Source organism: Octopus sinensis, linkage group LG10 (genome assembly GCF_006345805.1).
Source record: "Octopus sinensis linkage group LG10, ASM634580v1, whole genome shotgun sequence".
Lineage (NCBI taxonomy): Eukaryota > Metazoa > Mollusca > Cephalopoda > Octopoda > Octopodidae > Octopus > Octopus sinensis.
The window spans coordinates 36,697,260-36,718,601 of record NC_043006.1 but is presented as its reverse complement, the minus strand read 5'-3'; the positions used below and the strand labels follow the sequence as shown (position 1 = coordinate 36,718,601).

General features: G+C 35.9%; 1 protein-coding gene across 1 annotated transcript in view; it reads left to right on the top strand.

Annotated features, from left to right (window-relative positions):
- Positions 1-525: 525 nt before the first annotated feature.
- LOC115216358 (glyceraldehyde-3-phosphate dehydrogenase) overlaps positions 526-21,342 on the top strand; it is a 65,410-nt gene continuing 44,593 nt past the window's right edge. Inside the window, exon 1 of the mRNA XM_036506566.1 lies at positions 526-634. Within this exon, the coding sequence (XP_036362459.1) occupies positions 572-634 (63 nt within the window). The 5' untranslated portion in view covers positions 526-571. The remainder of the gene's footprint in view (positions 635-21,342) is intronic.

Here is a 21,342-nt window from a genome sequence, read left to right as displayed (position 1 = left end):
ACAACATTCCGTGCTGTATGAATATGTCCCTCCTTTAAGAAACAGATTGGGTTTATTTACATTTGTGAAGAAAAAAAGATACCCTTCCCCACCCCTATCCCTAACTATATATATATATATATATATATGTATATACAGACACACACATATATGCATGCACGCACCCATGTAAATACGTACGTACTTCCCGAGTACGCTCCATTGAAATTGTTTAAAATCTATTTTTTAGTTACATTATTATTTTTTGTTTTAATATTCCTCATCTTTATCATAAATGATAGATAAATAGAAAATACAAAAAGAAAAATTTAAAACAAAAATGAACAAACGTTTGCTGTCACTGTTACATATTCTTGTTCCTACAGTTTCTTAGATGATGACCGAAATTTTTATATCTAGATTTAATCATATTTTTTAATTTTCTGGAATGTTTCATCTAAATAAATAGAAAACAACAACAGTTTCATACTTTTAGTGCCATGTTTCCGCAAATGAAAAAAAAAAAAAGAAAAAATAATCTCGGTCTCTTCTAGACTGAAAGAAGAAGACAATATGGTTTCATTTGATAACAATGGAAGAGAAAAACTTTTGTCTAGTATGTTGTACATCTCTCTCCTCTCACGATCGGAAATCGGTAAGATTTTATTTTTTTTAACCTTCTGATAGTTGGTTTCTTGGTTATAAGTTTATTTTATATACACTCACAAATATTTATTGTGAAATTTGATCAACATTACGAAATAATGCACATTATATATATTTCAAGAAAACCCTGGATAAAACCAGGGAACCTGGATGCTGACATACCTTTAAGAGGTATTTATATCCTCGAAATAATATAGGTCCTTAACAAGTATATATGTATATATATATATATATATATATATATTTATTATACACACGTATGTATATACATATATGTAGTGAATATACATGTATAAATACATACACATGCATATATATATATATATACATACTCGTGCGTGTATATATATATAAATATATATATTCACACACACACGGGCGGAGGGTAAAGAATACGTGCACCACTCATTTTCGGCGTAACAAAAACCCTTACCCTCACCCCCGGTTGTACGTATTCTTTACTTTCGCCTATACATGTGTATGTATATATATATATCTTACTTTAAGGCAGCAGGAGATTTTAAAGAAAACATTGACGTTCAACTTATATCGTCTCCGTAGGGCAATGAAGCCAATTCGAAAACGACTCGATGAAGGAGGATCTGTACATTGTCGTTTGACCTGTTGAAGCTGGATGCTCAAATCTCCCTCTAATCACATCCTATTCTCTTTAAAAATACGATGGATACTCCTTAAATATATAAATACCGGTATGTTTATGACTGGAACACTAGATCATTGCTTGATGAAGGGTGGCTAGGGGGTTAAACAACAACGGCAGGTCTTGAACTCAGATTGGAGAGGAGCAAAAACTATACACTGATATGGATTTTGTTTGGCATTCAATTGTCTCAGCCACTTCAAATATATTGGTCATGGACATAAAAGACAAAGTTTAAACGAACCACATTTCTGTCTAATTCCAAGATGTCCTTTAGCCATTTCAGATTTTAAAAGAAATAATACTTTTGCAATCTGTCTTAATTATTTTAAACAATTCATCAGAACATTTTTCATAACAAATGTCCATATTTGTTTACAGACATTTAGTTAGCTCTTAAGTCCCAAGTTATTCCGGTGGTTGACACAAATTGAGAATGTGTGTCATACATGATGAATGGATGCCAGGGAAATATGTCCTGTTCATCATATGTGAGACACGGGACAGACAAAGGGTTAACTTAAGAAAAAAAATAATAATTGAGGGTAGGTTTCGGGGGCGGAGGTAAAGAATACGCATACCACCCGTTTTCGGCGTGACTCTAAACCTAAACGCCGAAAACGGGTGGTGTACGTATTCTTTACCTTCGCCAGTTTCGGGGTTATACTGGTTTGATAACAATTACATCAAAGAAAAGACAAGTACCGAATAGACATCACGGTTATTTAAAACTCAAATACATCCCATTATCTTCACCTCTTGCTTTATTTTGTAATAATTATTGTTCGCAGTCTCATTATGACGAAACTTCACTTTATAGTATGTGTATGACACTTTATAGTATATGTATACAATGTATATGTGCATATTTAATGTCTATCTATCTTATATATACTACAAGATTAAGTAAAAATATCGGTATATATCCTATTGAAAATGGCTACGACGACTTCTCCACAATCCACAATATAATTTTGTTTTATTTAGTGACTGTCAGAAAATATGTATAATCTTAAAATTAAGTCTATTTTAACCACACACAATTTTAAGAAGAGCAATTTAATGCAGCCGTTTTCTCTTCCTCTCTTAGAACCAACTAGTATATAATATTACAAATAAAATTGGAGGAATAGAACATAGATACAATAATGGCGGATGTCTTTAATGTCTTAAAAAAGAACGGAATTTGTACGACGTAAAATCTTTGGCAACAATCAATGATTTATCATGGTTGGTACTGTTTGTGTAGAATTTGAATAAGAATAATGATTAATTGAAAATTACTATTATTAGTATTATTATATCAGTGTTTGGTGAGCCCTCAAATTGCATGCTTAATATCAAAGATGTTCCAGTCGTGACCACCTCTTTTATGTATTTTGGACTACATACACATATCATAGGTGCTCCCGTTTCTGTTTTAAGGCAAGGGAGATATAGGTGTTATTTCTAGTTGCTCGAGTAACCATGTCTACAATCCTTTGCTCGTTCGTTTATTATAATTATTCTAATAAGGAATAATTTTAGTTATTTTCTTTGATTTCTTCAAGTATCTATATTATATATATATATGTGTGTGTGTGTGTACGCACAGCCTTACTTATTTTGGTTCATTTTTGGTGTACCCGCACGCGTTTCTCTAAGAGAGAGAGAGAGAGAAAAAAAAGAATCGGATTATTTGCGTGGAATCATGTCCCCTGATCTCCTAATGTGCCGCAAACCCTTTTCGAGAATATCCACATTCTCAAAAACTTATTTCTGTAAAATGTTGGTGGTGGTGACATCTCCGAGCGTTTCACCCCACCCCAATCCCCGTTTTCCAGACAAAAAAAAGTGTTTTACCGAAATGTTATCCTGGCGTTTAAAACCTAAATCCCCTGGCTAATTTAGATAGTAATTCATAAATTTGCGTAGATCGGCGTCGTATTTGAAAAAGAAAATAGATAAGCCATCGAGGGAGTCTCTACATAATCAATCAACCTGACACAATATCTTAACGTCATAAATATTGCGTAACGTAATCCTAGGGAGTCTTTTCTGTTGGTGATTTTGAAATTTTAAAAATTAGGTGTAAATTTTACAAATTGGTAAATTGATGCAATTTTTCATGCTGAATCTGATTATATTGCTAATTTGTTTCGCACGCCGAGCGAAATACTAAGCGGTATTTCGTCCGCCTTCTCGCTCTGAGATTGACATCGCCTTTCATCCTCTCGGGACCGATAAAATCAGTACCAGGTGAGCACTGGGGTCGATGTAATCGCCTTACCCTCCCCCAAAATTTCAGACCTTGTGCCTATAGTAGAAAGGGTTATTTCACTTATTTCAGAAAAAAGTTTGATAATTTTTACACAATCAGAAAACAGTATTTGAAAGCGTGATAGCTGTCTATCACTGAATGAAAGCTAAAACAATACGACGATGAATTATTTTTAAACAAAATGAAAGAAAGACATATTACAACGACGGAAGTCGTAAGAAGTTTTGAAATTTTAATAGGTTTTAATGAATAAAGTCATGTGAAACGGTCGAACAGGCTCGTAAATAATTTACAAAGGAATTTCTTTTGCGAAAAATTACAAAATAAGCAATCAATACGTTAGGGTTTAGGATTAATGTTGGAGATTAGGGTTAGGATGCAGTTAAGATTAGGGCTAAAACGATTGAATAAGCATGTAAAAAATTTTAAAAGGAAAATCCTTAATATTTTTTTGTAAAAAATTCCGAAAAGAAAAAAGAACTATGTTATAGTGTGGTAATAGTTTAGTTCTGTAAGCAATAATTTTTGTAACGGCAATTCAAAAACGAAAGTTCAGAAAATAAGCACTTGTAGGCATGACGTAAATTGAAACAGATTCTGTCATTGTTCTATTTACGGTTCTCCGGAAGCTAGGGCATTCGATACTCGTGACCTCTCTTGATAAACATTCTAGAATGTTCGACAGAGAGATTCGTTCTTTCTCTCTTTGCTACGTCGAATCCGACCAGTTCACATCCTTGTTATGGAGAGCAACTATATTTATCTATATGCGGCCTAAGCTAAGAAGATGGCCTCCAGCAGCGACTGTGCACCTCAAGCCCTTTATGCTATACATGTACAGATTTCTCTTGCCTCACTAACATACATAATGAGCTTATTACTGAAACATGAAATTAATGAATGTAGAATACAATTACGTATATTATAACTAATGAAATAGTATGTGAAATGGGTTAAAAATTGTTTGGTATGTGTCACGGCTCCTTTTTTTATGTGCTCGCTACCCCTAATTTAAGATAATTTATATATTTGCGGTACTAATTTTCTTTGTACACTTTCCATTGCTTTTCTTTCATGCAGAACGCGATTAGGTAAAATATTGTAACTTTTCACATTTCTATGCAGCTTCACTCGAAACATATTCTTGATGAACTCGTATCTGTTATCTATAATTAAATTATTTGTGAAGTTTAAGAATGACTCCTTCGTTATTTCTAACCTTGCATCCCCATTAACACTTAGAACAGAGAAAACTATTAATAGAATGATGACCATACATCTCTAAACACTCATCAAAGAAAATACATGTGGTGGTAGTTTTAAGCAAGCAACAGCTTTGCTTATTACCATGGAAACAGGCACCAGTGTCTGGGTTTTTCAATTGGCTAGAATTACCCAAAATTTGCAAACTTCAAAACCTACTAACTTTTTATTACTTTGTCATAATTATCCAACAGAACTACATCAATATATAAAATTTGAAAATAATTGAAACAACATTTTAAAAAGCTAGAAAACTGTAGCAATAACAGAAAAGATCCAATCTTAGAATTTCTTAACCTTTTGCCTGTCCAGAGTATTTCCATTATGTTTGTCCTGAGCACTCAAATTTGTTTTCAGACTTTTAGTTAGTCATTGTTTCATACATTCTGAGTAATATAAGGATGTCCTAAGACCATAGTTACTCTGGTGATTGAAAAAATATTGGCAATGTGCATCATATTCAGGGTGAGATGAGTAAATTGTCGTCATTTTATATTTTTAATTTTGTGCATGCGCAGTTTTTGTTTTTCATTTTGTCGACTACACAGTATTGCCGGGTCAGTTGGGCACCGTCTGTGAGAAAACCAGCACAATGACACAATTCACTCGACCAGAAATTTGGAAACAACATGCTGTACTTCTTGGCATTAGCACCAGAAGCTCCAATATGAACATTTCAGAGTGGTTGGGTGTCAGTCTGAGGACATATACCGAGAGTGATAAAAATCAAACATCCAATCAACATCTTGGTGCTTGGAGTGATGACCATGTTATATCTCCATTCACCTTCCCACATGGCCTCTCAGACTCAACATGGAGGCCTACATCAAGTGCCTGGAGGAGGTAGTGCAACCTGGGCCAAGAAGGTGGTTGCTGGAAGACCCTATGTCTGGCAACAGGACTTTGCACCATGCCACACAAGCATGAGAACCCAGTTATGGCTGTGAGTCTATTTCTGTAACCATATCATCCCTAACATCTGGCCACCTAACTCCCCAGATTGCAACCCCCTTGATTATTATGTGTGAGGTGCAGTTGAGCGAGGGCTCAACAAAACTCTCTGTAATACCAAAGATGAACTGAAGGCAAGGATTATGGCAGTATTTGCCAATTTAAGCAAGGAGACCATCCAGAAGAGTTGTAGATTTCAAAGTTGTCTGGGGGCCCGTGGATGAAGCCAATGGCGATTTTATTAAATAAATTTACTCTTTGATATTTCAAAATATTTTAATGTAATTTTGGTAAATATATCTGTTAAAATGAGATGTCAGTGTTGTTTTCATTTTTGCGTAATTTAGACGACAATATATTCAACACACCCTGTATATGATGCATGGGAGTGTGCATGGCCTAGTGGTTAGTGTTGCACTCACGATCTCATGATTGTGGTTTCAGTTCCTGGACCGGGTGGTGCATTGTGTTCTTGAGCTAAATTCTTCATCTTGTGTTGCTCTTTAATCCCTTTGACACCTGACATGTGGTACACTGTGCACCTAAACAGGCAATGTTGATTTGATGGAAGGAGGCAGCACCAGCATATGGCCACTGTAAACAAATCTCTCTGTACAGGTTGTTCAGCCAGAAATTGCACAACTATCCTACTTGGATTACAATAGACTCCCATATAAATATACATGATGGCTGGACACCAAGGAAACATGTCCTGTGTATTGTATGTGATATACAGGACATGCAGAGGTTTAATATATTGCAGTGGCCATGAGTGGGATACTTTTCAACATAGGCTTGTCTAGTCTAGGTTAATCTGCTTAAACAACAACATCAACAGGTTTAGCTTACTTGTGCCATTATTTTGTGTTTAGAAGTATATTTTATTACTAGTGTAGTACCTGCAGAAAATAGCAGGGCTTATTTTTAGTATGGAATAAACATGGAGGTGTGTGAAAGTGATGGACAGACAGTGATTTTAGTTTATATCGGGAAATAAAGATAGACCAAAGTTGATTTTAGAATTTAAAGTTTTAGAGAGAAAGAGAGGAAGTAGCAGTCAAAGTGTGGCTATCTCTCTGTGTATCTTAATATCAAAATCTATCTTAATAATTACAATTGTGACTGTAAGCCATTGTCTATTTTCAATCAAATAACCGCTTCTAAAATATGATAGTGGAAAAAAATTTGACAGTTTTACTTTATCACCAGATTTGTTTCATATCACTTGTATGTATGCATATATGTGTGTATGACATTTCAGCAACATAACAGAATCAAGAAATAAATATAGAAGCTTAGACTTTTATATATATAGAAAAAAAAATTGTTCTATTATTCTGTTTACTGATTTAAGAATGTAGTACTTCAATTTATAGCCAGACTAATGTACCAGGCTACAGATTGGGGTATCACTTCTACAAGTATAGTAGATTACAAAATTCAAGTATTTATTTTATTGATCATGGGAAGATGAAAGTTGAAGACAACTTTGGCAGGATTCCAACTCATAAAGAAAGTAAAGAACATAAACACATTATTCTGTTGATGCTCTACTGATTTTGCCATCCATTTGCCTTATTTGTATGTAGATTTTTTTCTAGAAACAAAAAGATGTTTCTGAAATTTTGGTATATACCTTTCATCTAGGCCAGGGGTTGCCAAACATTTTCAACAATTGACCCCCAGTAGCAACTTCTTTTTCCACATTGACCTCCCCATTAGCCACTTCTCCTCCTACATCGACCCCCTTTAGCCACTTTCCCTTCTGCCTCGACTACCCTCCCCATTTAAAATACCTTAATACCTTACCCTGCCGCACCATATCTTAAATGCGTACCAGGTACCGATGCTGGCAATTAAAATGTTAGCTAAAATATACATGTACAACAAATTAAGAAATTCTATGGAAGATGACTCATTTTACTTTTAAAATTACATGTATGAGTACACAGTATTAAACTTTCAATTTTTATGAAATTGTTTTCACGGTTAGAAAATGTGAAAAATGCATCATATTGCTGGAATATCTTTTATTGAAATTGGCAACATCAATGTGAGGTATGAGCATGGTGATCCTGAATCAAGGCATTGCTATCAAGCTGAATATTGGTCAATTTCACTCTCAAATCACCTCGTTTCTCCAGGTTCAGGCAATTTCTATAAACTTGACAGTTCACATCCTCTGTCACACCTCTCAATCTTTGATTACGATACAGATTATGATATCAGGCCTTGAATGTTAGCAACAGCAGACTTCTCGCTGCAGTGAAAATTTATTATGTTTTCCCATGTTTCATGGCACTGACTAAGTATTTCAAGCAGTTCATCTGGGTGAGCTGGTCTTTCACACGCTGACCCCCATTCGAACCCTTGGTTATCATCAGTCCACTTTAATTGCTCACCGACCCCTAGAGGGTGCCTCGAATCCCCTTTGGCAATCCCCTAGGTATTTGTAAGTAAAATTAAAGGACTGTGATGGAAGTGACTTGTAATAATAAATATATGTGTGTGTGTGTATATATATATGTTTGTTGATAGTGCTTCTTGGAAAACCATTTGAGTAAGTGATTTTGCTGTCATGTATTCTATGGGTCATCTGCTGGCCTTGTATTCATCAGACAGAATGAAATATTCCTTACCTGAAAAATAGCTATTAAGAGTTTGTGACAGGAGTGGCAATGATTTAGTAATATCTTCATTTATCTAAACCGTGCTAGCTTGGAAAAATAGATGTTAAACAAATAAAAGGAATGATGTGTATTCATAAATTAAAAATAGATTTCTGCCCACCACAAGAAATTTTATATTAAAAAAAAAAAAAAACCTCCCCCTCATGAAAAGAAATTTATATTAAAAAAAAACATGCTGAATCAACAATGAAGGAAATTTGAGTAATTGACTGTCTGTCTGTCTGTGTGTTTTTCTTTTTACTTCCTTAGAAACATAATCAATATCTAAAAAAGGTTTTCTTTCATACTGCTGCTTTTTAGTTCATTTAATTTATTTTTACTGTCTGGTGATGGGTGCCGATGTGTGTTGGTGCAATTGTCAGTGACATCAGCATTGTTTTACATGGTTTTTCCATGCAGGCATAAGTTAATCACATACCATTTCTTTTCTCTTTTGCTTGTTTCAGCCATCAGTCGATGACCATGCTGGGGCACTGCCTTAAAGGTTTAGTTGAATAAATCGACCCCATCCCCCAGTACTTATTTTTTTAAAGTTAGTACTTATCGGTTTCTTTTGCTGAACAGCTAAGTTATGGGAACATAAACAAACCAATGCCACATATCAAGCAGTGATGGGAACAAAGAACACACACACATATGATGAGCTTCCACTTGGTTTATGTTATCAAATTTACTCACAAGGCTGCAGTAGAAGACACTTGCCCAAGGTTTTGTACAGTGGGATTGAATTTGAAACCAGATGGTTGCAAAGCAAGCTTCTTAACCATACAGCCATACCTTTTTTTTATTATCCAATATAATCTCCGTACAAATGAAACAGCTTTAATCACTACTGTTTTACTTTCTGCTCTTTTGAATGTGAGACACACCTTTCCTCACCTGCAGGCATGAAACAACAAATAGTAAAGTGAACAAAAGGAAATGAAGTGAGACTGCTACAATTAGGGATAGAAATAAAGAGAAGCCACAAAGTCACTGGTCCTGATGGGTGTAGGTGATTTGGGATGCAGAGGATAGAGATAAAAGCTTAATATATGCACTCTACACTTCGTCTCAGAAGTTGAGGGAATTTATTTGCTGTCCCATCCTAATATTAAGCAGTGATATCAAAAACTTGTTTCAAAAATAAAGGGGTGGGGTGGGGTAGGGGTGATGGTGATTCTTCATGAGCTTTCAGTTTCTATTCTATTTATCAGTAAAATTTTAAAGGATATATTTTAATCAGCACCAGCTCACTAGTACCAACACTACCATCACTAATATTGTTACCACCACTCCAGGTGCTGTGTGGGGACTGGCCTGTTGAAAAATAGACCCTCTGTGTCATAAAAGGTGACTAAAAGAGGTTAAGATAGGATTTGCACTCTGACCAACAACAAACCCTTGGTGGGTTGGAGGGTTGTCACTTGAGTGGGGCAAAGGAGTCATCCACCAGAAGTAGTAAGGAATCACCAACAAATGGTAGATGCCACAACATGCTGTTACAACACCTCACCCCATGTTGCTGCTGCTACTATTACTAACAAGCTGGCAGAATCATTAGCATGCCAGACAAGATGCCTAGCGACATTTCTTCCAACTCCTTACCTTCTGGGTTCAAATCGCACAAGGGTTAACTTTGCCTTTCATCCTATCGGTGGGGGTGAATAAAGTCAAGTTCTGGGCCTCAGTGTAATCAACTTGTCTCCTCCACTTAAAATTTCTGGCCCTCTGCCAAAATTAGAAAGAATTATTATCACCACTAATATTATCTCCATCCTATAAGGTGGCAAGCTAGGAGAATCATTAACATGCCAGGCAAAATGCTCAGCAGCATTTCATCCATCTTTACATTGAGTTCAAATTCCACCAAAGTTGACCTGGCCGTTCGTCCCTTTTGGGGTCAATAAGATAAGTACCAGTTGACCACTGGTTTTGATGTAATTGACTTATCCCTGCTTCTGAACTTGCTGGCCTTGTACCAACATTTGAAACCAGTATTATCGCCATCCTAGATAGAACACAAGTCTAATACAGGCTCATTTGGATCAGTAATCCTGTAAGGCACAGTCCCAGAGGCCTTAATACTAAACACTGCAACCCAAAAAGATCAGAACCCTTAAAGGCTGACAATCTTGAAAACATAATTCAGGCAAAAATAAAAAATGTTCTTGGGGATATTTATTTATGCTTTTGAAAGATAATTTGAGAAACATCAAAACATTTCAATTCATTAGAAAGGAACAACTAACTATGAAGTATAAGACAAGCTATCATCATTACATTTTCATGCTTGCATGGATCAGATGGAATTTGTCGAGGCAGATTTCCTACAACTGGCTACTGTTCCTGTCACCAATTCTCACCTGTTTTCAAGCCAGACTTGTTTTTCTTGGAAATGAACAATCTTGCTTATATATGTCTGCTGTTCATTTACAAACATTCTGTCATGTCTAGACAAGGATACACACACGCACATTGAATCTTGTGGGGATCCCTCCTCCCCAACATATCTTACTAATGACCCCTCTCATGCACCTTCCACTCTCCTTTTGAAATCTTGCAAACTTATCCACCTTATCCAATCCTTGGTCCCACTTATATACACCTTGTAACTTGAGTGTACCTCCATTACATGTTCACCATCTTCTCTCCTACTGAGATAACCATGTATCTTCCTTAATGCATAACATCTGTTTCTGTCCCTTTACTCATACTCTAACATGTCATTTGGCACAAAGCCACCTTCCTCGATACCCCAGCCCCACTCCCGTTGTTGGGTCTTCTAAATTATTTGGTGACCTCATTGTTGCTGGTGTCACATAAAAAGCACCCAGCACCCTAGTTGGAATTAGGAAGGATATCTAGCCATAGAAACCATGCCAAAGCAGACAGTAGAGCTTGGCACAAGCTTCTTACTTGCCAACACTTGTAAAATCGTTCACTCCATACCAGCATGGAAAGAGGAAATTAGATGATGATGGTAATGATGATGAATGAATATTTGCATATTTGTTCTTAATACTTCTGGGCAGGTTAAGACGTGAAATATGCCAATCATTGTAATGTAAGTCAAAGGAGAAAAGCTTCTGTCTTTTATGATGATAGTGTGTTCAACACACTTGACTCATTGCCACAGGGGTTTCTGGGACATGATGATGATGATATATATATATATATATATATATCTATATGTGTGTGATAAGCTTTTTTCAGTTTCTGTTTACCAAATCCACCCACAAAGTGTTGGTTGACTCAGGGGTAAATTTGAAAACACTTGCCTAATGTGTTGTGCAGTGGAGCAGAACCCAATACCACATGGTTGGGAAACAGGCTTCTTAATTACATTTTGGGAAAATGTATGCAGGTAATCTATAACAGCTGACTAACCTTCATAACCATGTGTTAGTGTTTGTTCACAGTAAATTGTGTTACAGTTCCTCTTTCAGTGCCAAATGTGCTGCTGACAAAAAGAAAATACTTCTTTTTTCTTGCGAAAATCTGGCGGAACATGTGTTACTGTTTTGGTAATTCTTTCAGTTTTAAACATGCCTCAGATTTTTTAGACTAGCTGAGTAGAGAGCTCTATATTGTTAATGTGAAATTGCTTGGTTCTTTACATGCAGGGAATTAAACTGTAAAATGTGTAGCTTGTCCAAAGAGAGAAATGAATGATGTGAACAGCTTGTTCAGTCTGTAACCGGATAATTTAGCAATGTACTATCAAAAGGAAAGTATAACAGCTAGCATCATCATCATCCTCATACAGTGTTGTCTACTTTCATGTGGTTGAACTCTGTGTACTGCTATCTTGGTCTTATACTGTTTTTATGCATTCACTGCATTTTAAGTTAGTCCAATTCTTCATATTATCATTCCATATAATTCTTAGATTTTCCCCTTCCACTTTTCTCCTTCATCTTATCTTCTAATAATAGACTCTATAAATATATATTTCCAATTACTGTATTTGTTGGCATATCGCCCCCCCCCACCTACAAAAAAATGTCTTGGAAGATCACATTATATCCTATATGTGAAGTTGGGCTTCCTATAGGCTAATTTTATTCCTGATGCTCACTACTATAGGCTAATTTTAATCTAGATAGTCTCTTCTACTTACTTGACTCCATATTAATAATATTTACTTAACATCACTATTATTATTTGTACTTTAATGTTTTGTAAACTACTTTTTAACTCTTTCATAGAGTCTAATTTTGTTGTTGATAGTCTAGGTATTTAATCCTTGGTTTTCTATTGTGTCATTGATGTTCTCAGAAGTTCAAAGGCTTTTAATTTATTTGCTAATAGTTTTGTTAATGACCATGTTTTTCAATGGCGTATAATCAAGGGAAACAAATATAACATACTAGCAGAGATACCCAGTTGTTGAGTGTCCCACCCAAAAGAAATCGATGCTAGATGTGTCGAAACAATTATCATGATTAACAATAAATTCTCATACACTCCATCTTCTGTTTTTTATTTGCTCTCTCTCTCTCTCTCTCCTCTCTCTCTCTCTCTCTCTATATATATATATATATATATATATATATATATATATATATAATATATATATATATATACACACACACACACACACACGTGTGTGTTTTGATGAACATCTTGCCACATTGAAACATATTGAAAATACAAACATTGTTTAACAAGTTTCTAAATGAAATTTTTCAGATGTATTTACTTTGTCCTTAGGGGCTGATTTAAACATAAATAAAACCAGGGTTGATCATCATTGCCAAAAATCAATAGATAGGATTATTCTGTTGAACAAATGTGTTCAAGTGAATAAGATCATGATCATCTACAGCTGGTTGCCTGTTTCCAAGCAAACTAATATTTCCCCATGGCTACAGAGGATTTCATGACAGTGGCTCTCATTTACAACTATCACATGATGTCAAAGCCAGGAGACAGCAACACACACACACGTGATAGGCTTCTGTTAAGTCTACTCACTTTTGTTGGTCCAGAGCTATAGTAGAAGACACTAGCCTAAGATGCCATGCAGTAGGACTGAACGCAGAACCATGTGGTTGGGAAGCAAACTTCTTATGACATAGCTGCACCTACACCGCCATCACTTTTGATGCAAATATCCTAGTTGTTTGATTATCTCTAAACAATCTAGTCAATGAATTATAATGTAAGTGGATATGAATAATAAGCATCAGTGACTGAGTATTCTACAGACATTTATAGCCTTAACATAATCTTCGTAGAGGATCAGTGTGACAATGTAGAAGAAGGTTAGGTTTGAATAACCAGTAAAATATGCTAAACAACACTGCTGTATGTATATCACTACATCTATCCTTGTCTATCATGAGAGTTTGGTTCCAAAATAACACTGTGATAAGTGAATCATCTTTGTAGACTTTGTAAATGGAATGAAAGATTCATTGCCACCAAGCACACAGTCCACAGCAGTGAAGCTTCCACCATCTTGTATTTTCTTGGTCACCTCAAACTTTTTCTGTTCAGAATACATTTGTCTATGTCATTTGTGAGGATCAGGGGCCTTTGTATTTTTTCTGTTCATTGGTCCCATGTTGATGGGTACTGAAATTTCAGTACTAGAGTACAAAACAGACAGTTTCAGACTGACGAGCGTCTGTAAGGAGAACAGAATTGCCGTATTGGAAATATGGCTTTATTCAACTTCTTTGACAGATATGGTAGACAAATAATAATTTTCGCCAGTGAGTTGAGAATGAGTTAACTACAATGACATGATGCAGTTTGGTAAATGAAAAGCAAGCCAAAATAGTTACATATAAAAATACATACATGAACAGAATGTATATTTTCGTATAAACATATATACACAAACAACATAAACATGCATATACACAGTTCATTGCATTCTCAGAACAGGTACAAATACATCAATCCATATAAAAAGATAGACAACCTCACAGCATGGCCATGCAAACATAAGCAATAGTCAGTACATTCTGGGCAGCTGAGCATTATATATGGTTAGTTGGGCATACTTTTGCAGTACAAGCAGAATCTTCAGTTGATCACCAAACTGGTGTTACCACAGATTAAGCCATGGTAAGTGTAATGTGGTTCACAATTGAGCATACTATGTTATCCAAGGTCAGTGATGAATAAATCAGTGATAAATTAAGCTACATACTCTCTCTTTACTCTCTCTTTTACTTGTTTCAGTCATTTGACTGCTGCCATGCTGGAGCACCGCCTTTAATCGAGCAACTCGACCCCAGGACTTATTCTTTGTAAGCCCAGTACTTATTCTATTGGTCTCTTTGCCGAACCGCTAAGTGACGGGGACATAAACACACCAGCATCGGCTGTCAAGCGATGTTGGGGGGACAAACATAGACATACAAACTCACACACACACACACACACATATATATATAAATACATATATACGATGGGCTTCTTTCAGTTTCTGTCTACCAAATCCACTCACAAGGCTTTGGTCGGCCCGAGGCTATAGTAGAAGACATTTGTCCAAGGTGCCACGCAGTGGGACTGAACCTGGAACCATGTGGTTGGTAAACAAGCTACTAACCACACAGCCACTCCTGGTATAGTGTAATGTGTGTGATGGAAGTATAAAGCAAATAGCTTAGTGATCCTCAAGGAAACTCAGCATGATACTAGTTAACAAGATTAGCCAGCCCTTTAATTTGAATTTCAGTATAGTCCAGATAGGCTTCGACAGTTTCTATCTTCTCAATTTTACTCACAAGTTTTGAATGAAGTTGTAGCAGAGCTACACATTACATAGTAATATGTGAGTTGACCTGCACAGCAGACAAATATATCGATGAGGCATCTAACCTTGCTTTGATACACTAGCCTTGCTTTGATACACTAGCTTTGCTTTGATACAGTAGCCTCGTTCTGAGCTACATGGTGAAAACGTCCTCAGTTCCTGCCAGGCCTTGGCCAAAGACATGTCTTCTCTGCAGCTCCATGTGCAATCTCCCACGTGCGACTTGCATGTCTATCACCTCGACACAAGACATATGGTTTGTAACAAAGATATTTTGTCACACACACATTCTCAAAATGACTGTTCTCATTGCACACATGCATACATACTGTAATACAAATATTATATGTTACTTCTTTCTGTGCAAAAGTAAAAATTAGAACTTTATTTGTATGCAAACACACATGTTTTTGTATCATACTACATACTTCCACTACAATAGGTGAACACAGAATAAACAATATATTTATACACAAAAAAGTCTTATGGTGATTCATACTAACTGTTTATCTATTTAATAACACGCATTTGAACAGCCAATGACAGCCGCTACAAACTCAGGCTATGATAGAAAACATTTACCAGAGTTTTTCCCTACATAATTCTGTGACATTTCCTGAGGTCACTAGGTGCTCCATGTCTTTCATTAATCAGACACGCTCACCCAGTTGACCCACTCAGGGTTAATCAAGTCCCAGCTTGTGTCTAATTAGCATTACCCTTGCTAGCATTGCCTCTACCAGTTCTCACTTCTTATTTACAGCCACTTTGAAGCAATCTCTGTTGCCTCCATAGCCAGTTCGATGGCCTTCTGCCTACTGGTCTCTGTGATGCCCAGCATGTTGTAAGCTGTGCAGCAGGATTGGCTATAAATTCTCTGCATCCTGCCTGAGTAGGATCATACTCGCTACCCATTGCTTTAGCATACCTTCACAGGTTCACTCAGCATATTACTTTTTTCTCTCTCATTATAGTCTTCTAAATGCAGTCCTCTCAGGAAAGTTCTAACGGAATCACCTGCTTAGATGCCTTTGATTCAGTACCATGCCTGGTCTTAGTAATGTTGACATGACAGTTTCTGAGAACTTCAGCTACTTTGCCAGGCTAACTTTCAGTTCCCAGTCTTTTGCTGTTGCAAATAGGGCTGGGGAGGTGGGCATAACATCTGACCTCCTCTTCACACTGCCTTTGACAAAGGGGTACCAGGTAGTGTGACCAAACCAATAACCTCATGATTTTGAAGTGAACTTCTTAACATTGGGGCAATATTGAAGTGTACCATGTCTGGTTGTACTTTTTTTTAACTGACTGCATGTCATTTTTGACTTCGTGAGAAAGCAGTTTAAACTTGGGAGGACATGTACTTTTCAAATCTGTGTTAGAATATATTTATCTGTTTGTTTTAAACAGGGCATTCTACGTGTGCCTACGTAAGGAATTTGGTAAACAAACATAAGCAGAAATGCAAATAACTGGTGCCAAATATTTGGCTATAAACTTGTTTATATAATATTTATTAACTTGATAAATTGAATTAAAAATATATTAGCTTTAGGTTTTTGGAATAGAATTTTAATAGATATATCTTTAAGAGATAACATTTCTAGTAGTGTGTGTAAATAATGCATGTACACACATGCACACGTTTATATATATATATATATATATATATATATATATATATATATATATATATATATAGAAACATTTGTATGTGTTGTGTATATATATATATATATATATATGTACAAACACACACATGCTCACACACACAATTCAAATATAAAGAAAACAAAAGACGAAGACTGATGTAAGAACAACAAACTGGTGTATTAGTTTAATACTCAGGAAAAATAGAAGAGTCTTTATATATATGCTTATGTTTATATATACAGAAATACCTATATACATATATTTATCAATGTCATCATACATATATACTATGAACTTTTCTGTCATTAGATGGCAGACAAGGGTCCACAGCTTCTTGCTGAATAACACATGTTTAGTTTATAGTGAATAGATGTTAGTGTTTACAAAAGTTCACTCCTGCAATCAAATTGACGTATGTATAGGTGCTCATGTGTGCCCTATGTCAGATGTTGAAGTGACGGCAGGGCAATGTCAAATAAAGTGTTTTGCTCAAGAACACAATGTGCCACCCACTCAGAGAATTGACCCCACAATCTAGCGATCATAAGTGCAACACCCTAACCACTAAGCCAAAACAGTGCAAATTATAGAGTAATACTGATTGATAGTTTCAACTGGTATTTCAATACTCCAGGGTTACAACCCCTCTCCAGGAAATCTTGGGAGAAAAGTTGTTATCCACTGACATTTCTGGATATCACAGGACAGAGAAGTCAATAGGATCCTGCTGTGATAAGGACACAGATTGTGTCATATAGCTAGCTGGAGATGATGTCTCTTGGGGCTAAATTACAGCAACATTCATCCTAAACCAGAACTGCCATGTTATGTTGGCAAATAATCTTTACTCTAGAGAAGTCAGCGAATAACAGCTTTTCTCCAAAGATTTCCAGGGAAGGGTCATAGCCTTTTATAACTTGATAGGAAAGATATGTAATCAGTATACAGTAATCCCTTGACTATCGCAGGTGTTACGTTCCAAAACCCTTGTGCGATAGGTGAAAATCTGCGAAGTAGGAGCAGTAATGTACTATTTATTTTTAAAATTATTTTTATAATTTGTATATACTTATTTTATTATAAATGCAAAACAGCACCATGGAGGAATCAATGTAAGCTTAAATAATAAACCGTGATAGGTGAACTGTGATATGACAAGGAATTACTGCATACATACATACACATACATACCTATACACACACACATGCACACCAAGATTTGGGTAAAAAACTTTGTAGAATGCTATGCAAAGCTTGTCTACAGTTACTGGCTACCTGATGTCATCATACAGTGGAAATGTTCCTGCTACAGAATATACATCAGGGAATTCCTTCCATAATAGCTGGTGCGTGGGGCGGTCAGGTTGACTATAATTTGTAATTCTATCGTCATGATCAGATTATAAGGAAGAAAGTCTTAAATAGAGTAAAGAATAAAATCTAGCATTTAAAGATAATAAAACTGACCATTTCAGTACTGTTTCTCTGAAGTTTAATTTAAAACTATATATAGATGCAGGAGTGGGTGTGTGGAAAGTAGCTTGCTTACCAACCAACATGGTTCCGTTCTGTTCCACTGTGTGGCACCTTGGGTAAGTGTCTTCTTCTATAGCCTTGGGCTGACCAAAGCCTTATGAGTGGATTTGGTAGACGAAAACTGAAAGAAGCCCGTCGTATATATGTATATATATTTATATGTGTGTGTGTGTATGTTTGTGTGTCTGTGTTTGTCCCCACAACATTGCTTGATAACCAATGCTGGTGTGTTTACGTCCACTAACTTAGTGGTTCAATAAAATAGATAGAATAATACTATGCTTACAAAGAATAAGTCCTGGGGTCACTTTGCTTGACTAAAGGCAGTGCTCCAGCATGGCCGCAGTCAAATGTCTGAAACAAATAAAAAATATATATATTGGGTCATCCCATAAATAATTCAGTTTTTTCAGTTGCATGAACTAAAAGTCAGAGGAGGACGGGATAAACTACCTGCATGAACTTGTTATAAAAGCAGGTAGTAATTTTACCTTGTGCTTATTCTTAGTGCAAGTTTTGGAGAGTGCAGTTTGATTTTAAGTTATTTTTTCAAAGCTATAATGGAAGTGACAAAGGAGCATATTTGGCATATTTTTCTTTATGAGTTCAATAAAGGTAACAACGCAATGGAAAGTGTGGGGAATGTTCCTCTGCCGTGTAGTATGGTTGTTCACACATAGGCATCATACAGTCTGCCTTTCACTCTGAGAGAGAGTCTCGTTGTTACCAGTAGAGGTAGGAGCTATCTGAACTTTACCCAGCCTATTCTTATTCTAGCATCCACCTCTGCTACTGATTTGGTCACCTAGGTAACAGAAGCTATCAACTACTTCTAGTTTTCCGCCCCGGCATGTGATGAAGTTTATTTCTATACATTTTTAGTGTTAATGGTATCTGTGTACCTTCCACACATGGAAACTATTTTCCCTCTTAACCCTTCTCTGATAGTGTTGCGCCTTTTATGTGTCCATATCTTACACTGGGTACATCTTATGAAGTTTCTACCTACACCTTTTCTACCAATCGAGCAGGGCCATCTACCTGAACAGATTTGTGATTTGTCTGTTCGCCTACTTATAAAGATTTTGGTTTATGCTAGATTGACTCTAAGGCCCTTTGATTCTAGACCTTGCTTCCATGTCTGAAATTTCTTAAGTTCTGGCAGTGATTCAGTTATAAGATCAAGGTCATCAGCATAGAGGCAGCCTGTCTTAAATTCCTGTTATTTCTTGGAGGACTATGATGAACAAAAGAGGGCTGAGGACTGATCCTTGGTGAACCCCTACTTGTGCCCTGAATTCATCACTATACTCATTGCTAACCTTCACCTTACTAATAGCATCCATATACATACTTTGTACAGCTCCCCCCAACCACTCATCTATCCCTAGCTTCAACATTGACCACCAGATAAAGGAGTAGGGAACTCTGTCAAAGGCTTTCTCCATGTTGACAAAGGATTTTTTTTTTTTTGCTTGACATTTCTCCTGCAGTTGCCTAACCAGGAATATAGCAGGAGTCATGCTCCTGCCTGGCACAAATCTGAACTGCATCTCATCAACACTAATTCTCTCCCTAATTTATTGGGTTATGGCCCCCTCTGTAACTTTCATCATCTGATCTAACAATTTGATATCTCACTTTCATCACCTGATTGATTGTTATGGTAGCAGTTAATAATTAAGAACTGTGTCAGTGAATAATTGGCAATCTTTGTTCACATTTCAAATTCCGAAACCCAGTACCGGGATGAAGATTGTTAAAATCACTTTATCCCCAGGTTTGTTTAGAACAAGACTATGTGTGTGTAACATTCTTACATTGATAGGACCATCAAACAAAAATGAAATTGGTCTTTGATATAAAGAGACTTAATCAAACTGATGGCTGAATGACTAAATTAATTTAAAAGTGTAATTTTAAAAAATTACAAGAACATAGTCATTGGGTCTTAGAGTGTTAATACTTGGTAAGTGTACAGTTGTCTTGGTTCTTCCACAAGCTATCCATGTATATGCTTGTGTGTTATAACTTATCCATTCAATTATTTGGACTTGTGTGAGTGTGTTGTGGTGCGTGTGTATATGCATATGTATTTGTAAATTTATAATACATGTGTGTGTGCATGTAAGTAGTTATCTATATGTGAGTGTGTTGTAAATATATTCATGTTTCTATTTAGACAACCTACATGCACACATGGATACATATTAGCATATCTATATATATATATATATATATATAATATATATATATATATATATATATACATACATGCATACACACACACAAACACAAACATATATAGAAACATACATTTATGTACATACATAAAAGCTTAATGGATAAACTTACTGTGATAAGGAGAGAAGAGATGCCACAACTTGCTTGGAGGTCAACATTTGTTGATTGCTAAGTAAATATACACTAATGTACAAATGGCTTTTGTTATATGTCCTTGTGTGTGAGTGAGTGTGTGTGCATGTGTGTGTATGATACCTGGATTCTCTACAGTAAATTACAGTTGAGATTTATTCATGTCAACAGTAAAAGTATTTGGTCCCAGAAACCACAAGCATTGTTGGATCTCCAAGAACCACTGAAATGGGACTAGTATTTCATAATTCTCTTCTTTGCTCCCTCATATGAGGGTATTTTTTTTTTAAGTATTTATCTCCCATAAGATTCTTGGAACAACAAAGGAAATCTGTCTGTGTGGTTTATTTCTTGCTCTAAAAATGTCAGTATATGTTAAGTGTGAATGTGTGTTATCTCTTAAATTTTACCTCTAAATTTTTCTTTATTACCCATTTCTCATTTTGTCTAAATATTTACCTTAATGAATATATAAGTTCTGCATATAGTAAGATTGATAAAAAGTGTATAGTGAACTTGCTGTGGGAAATGGAAAATCCATTCTTTAAAGAAA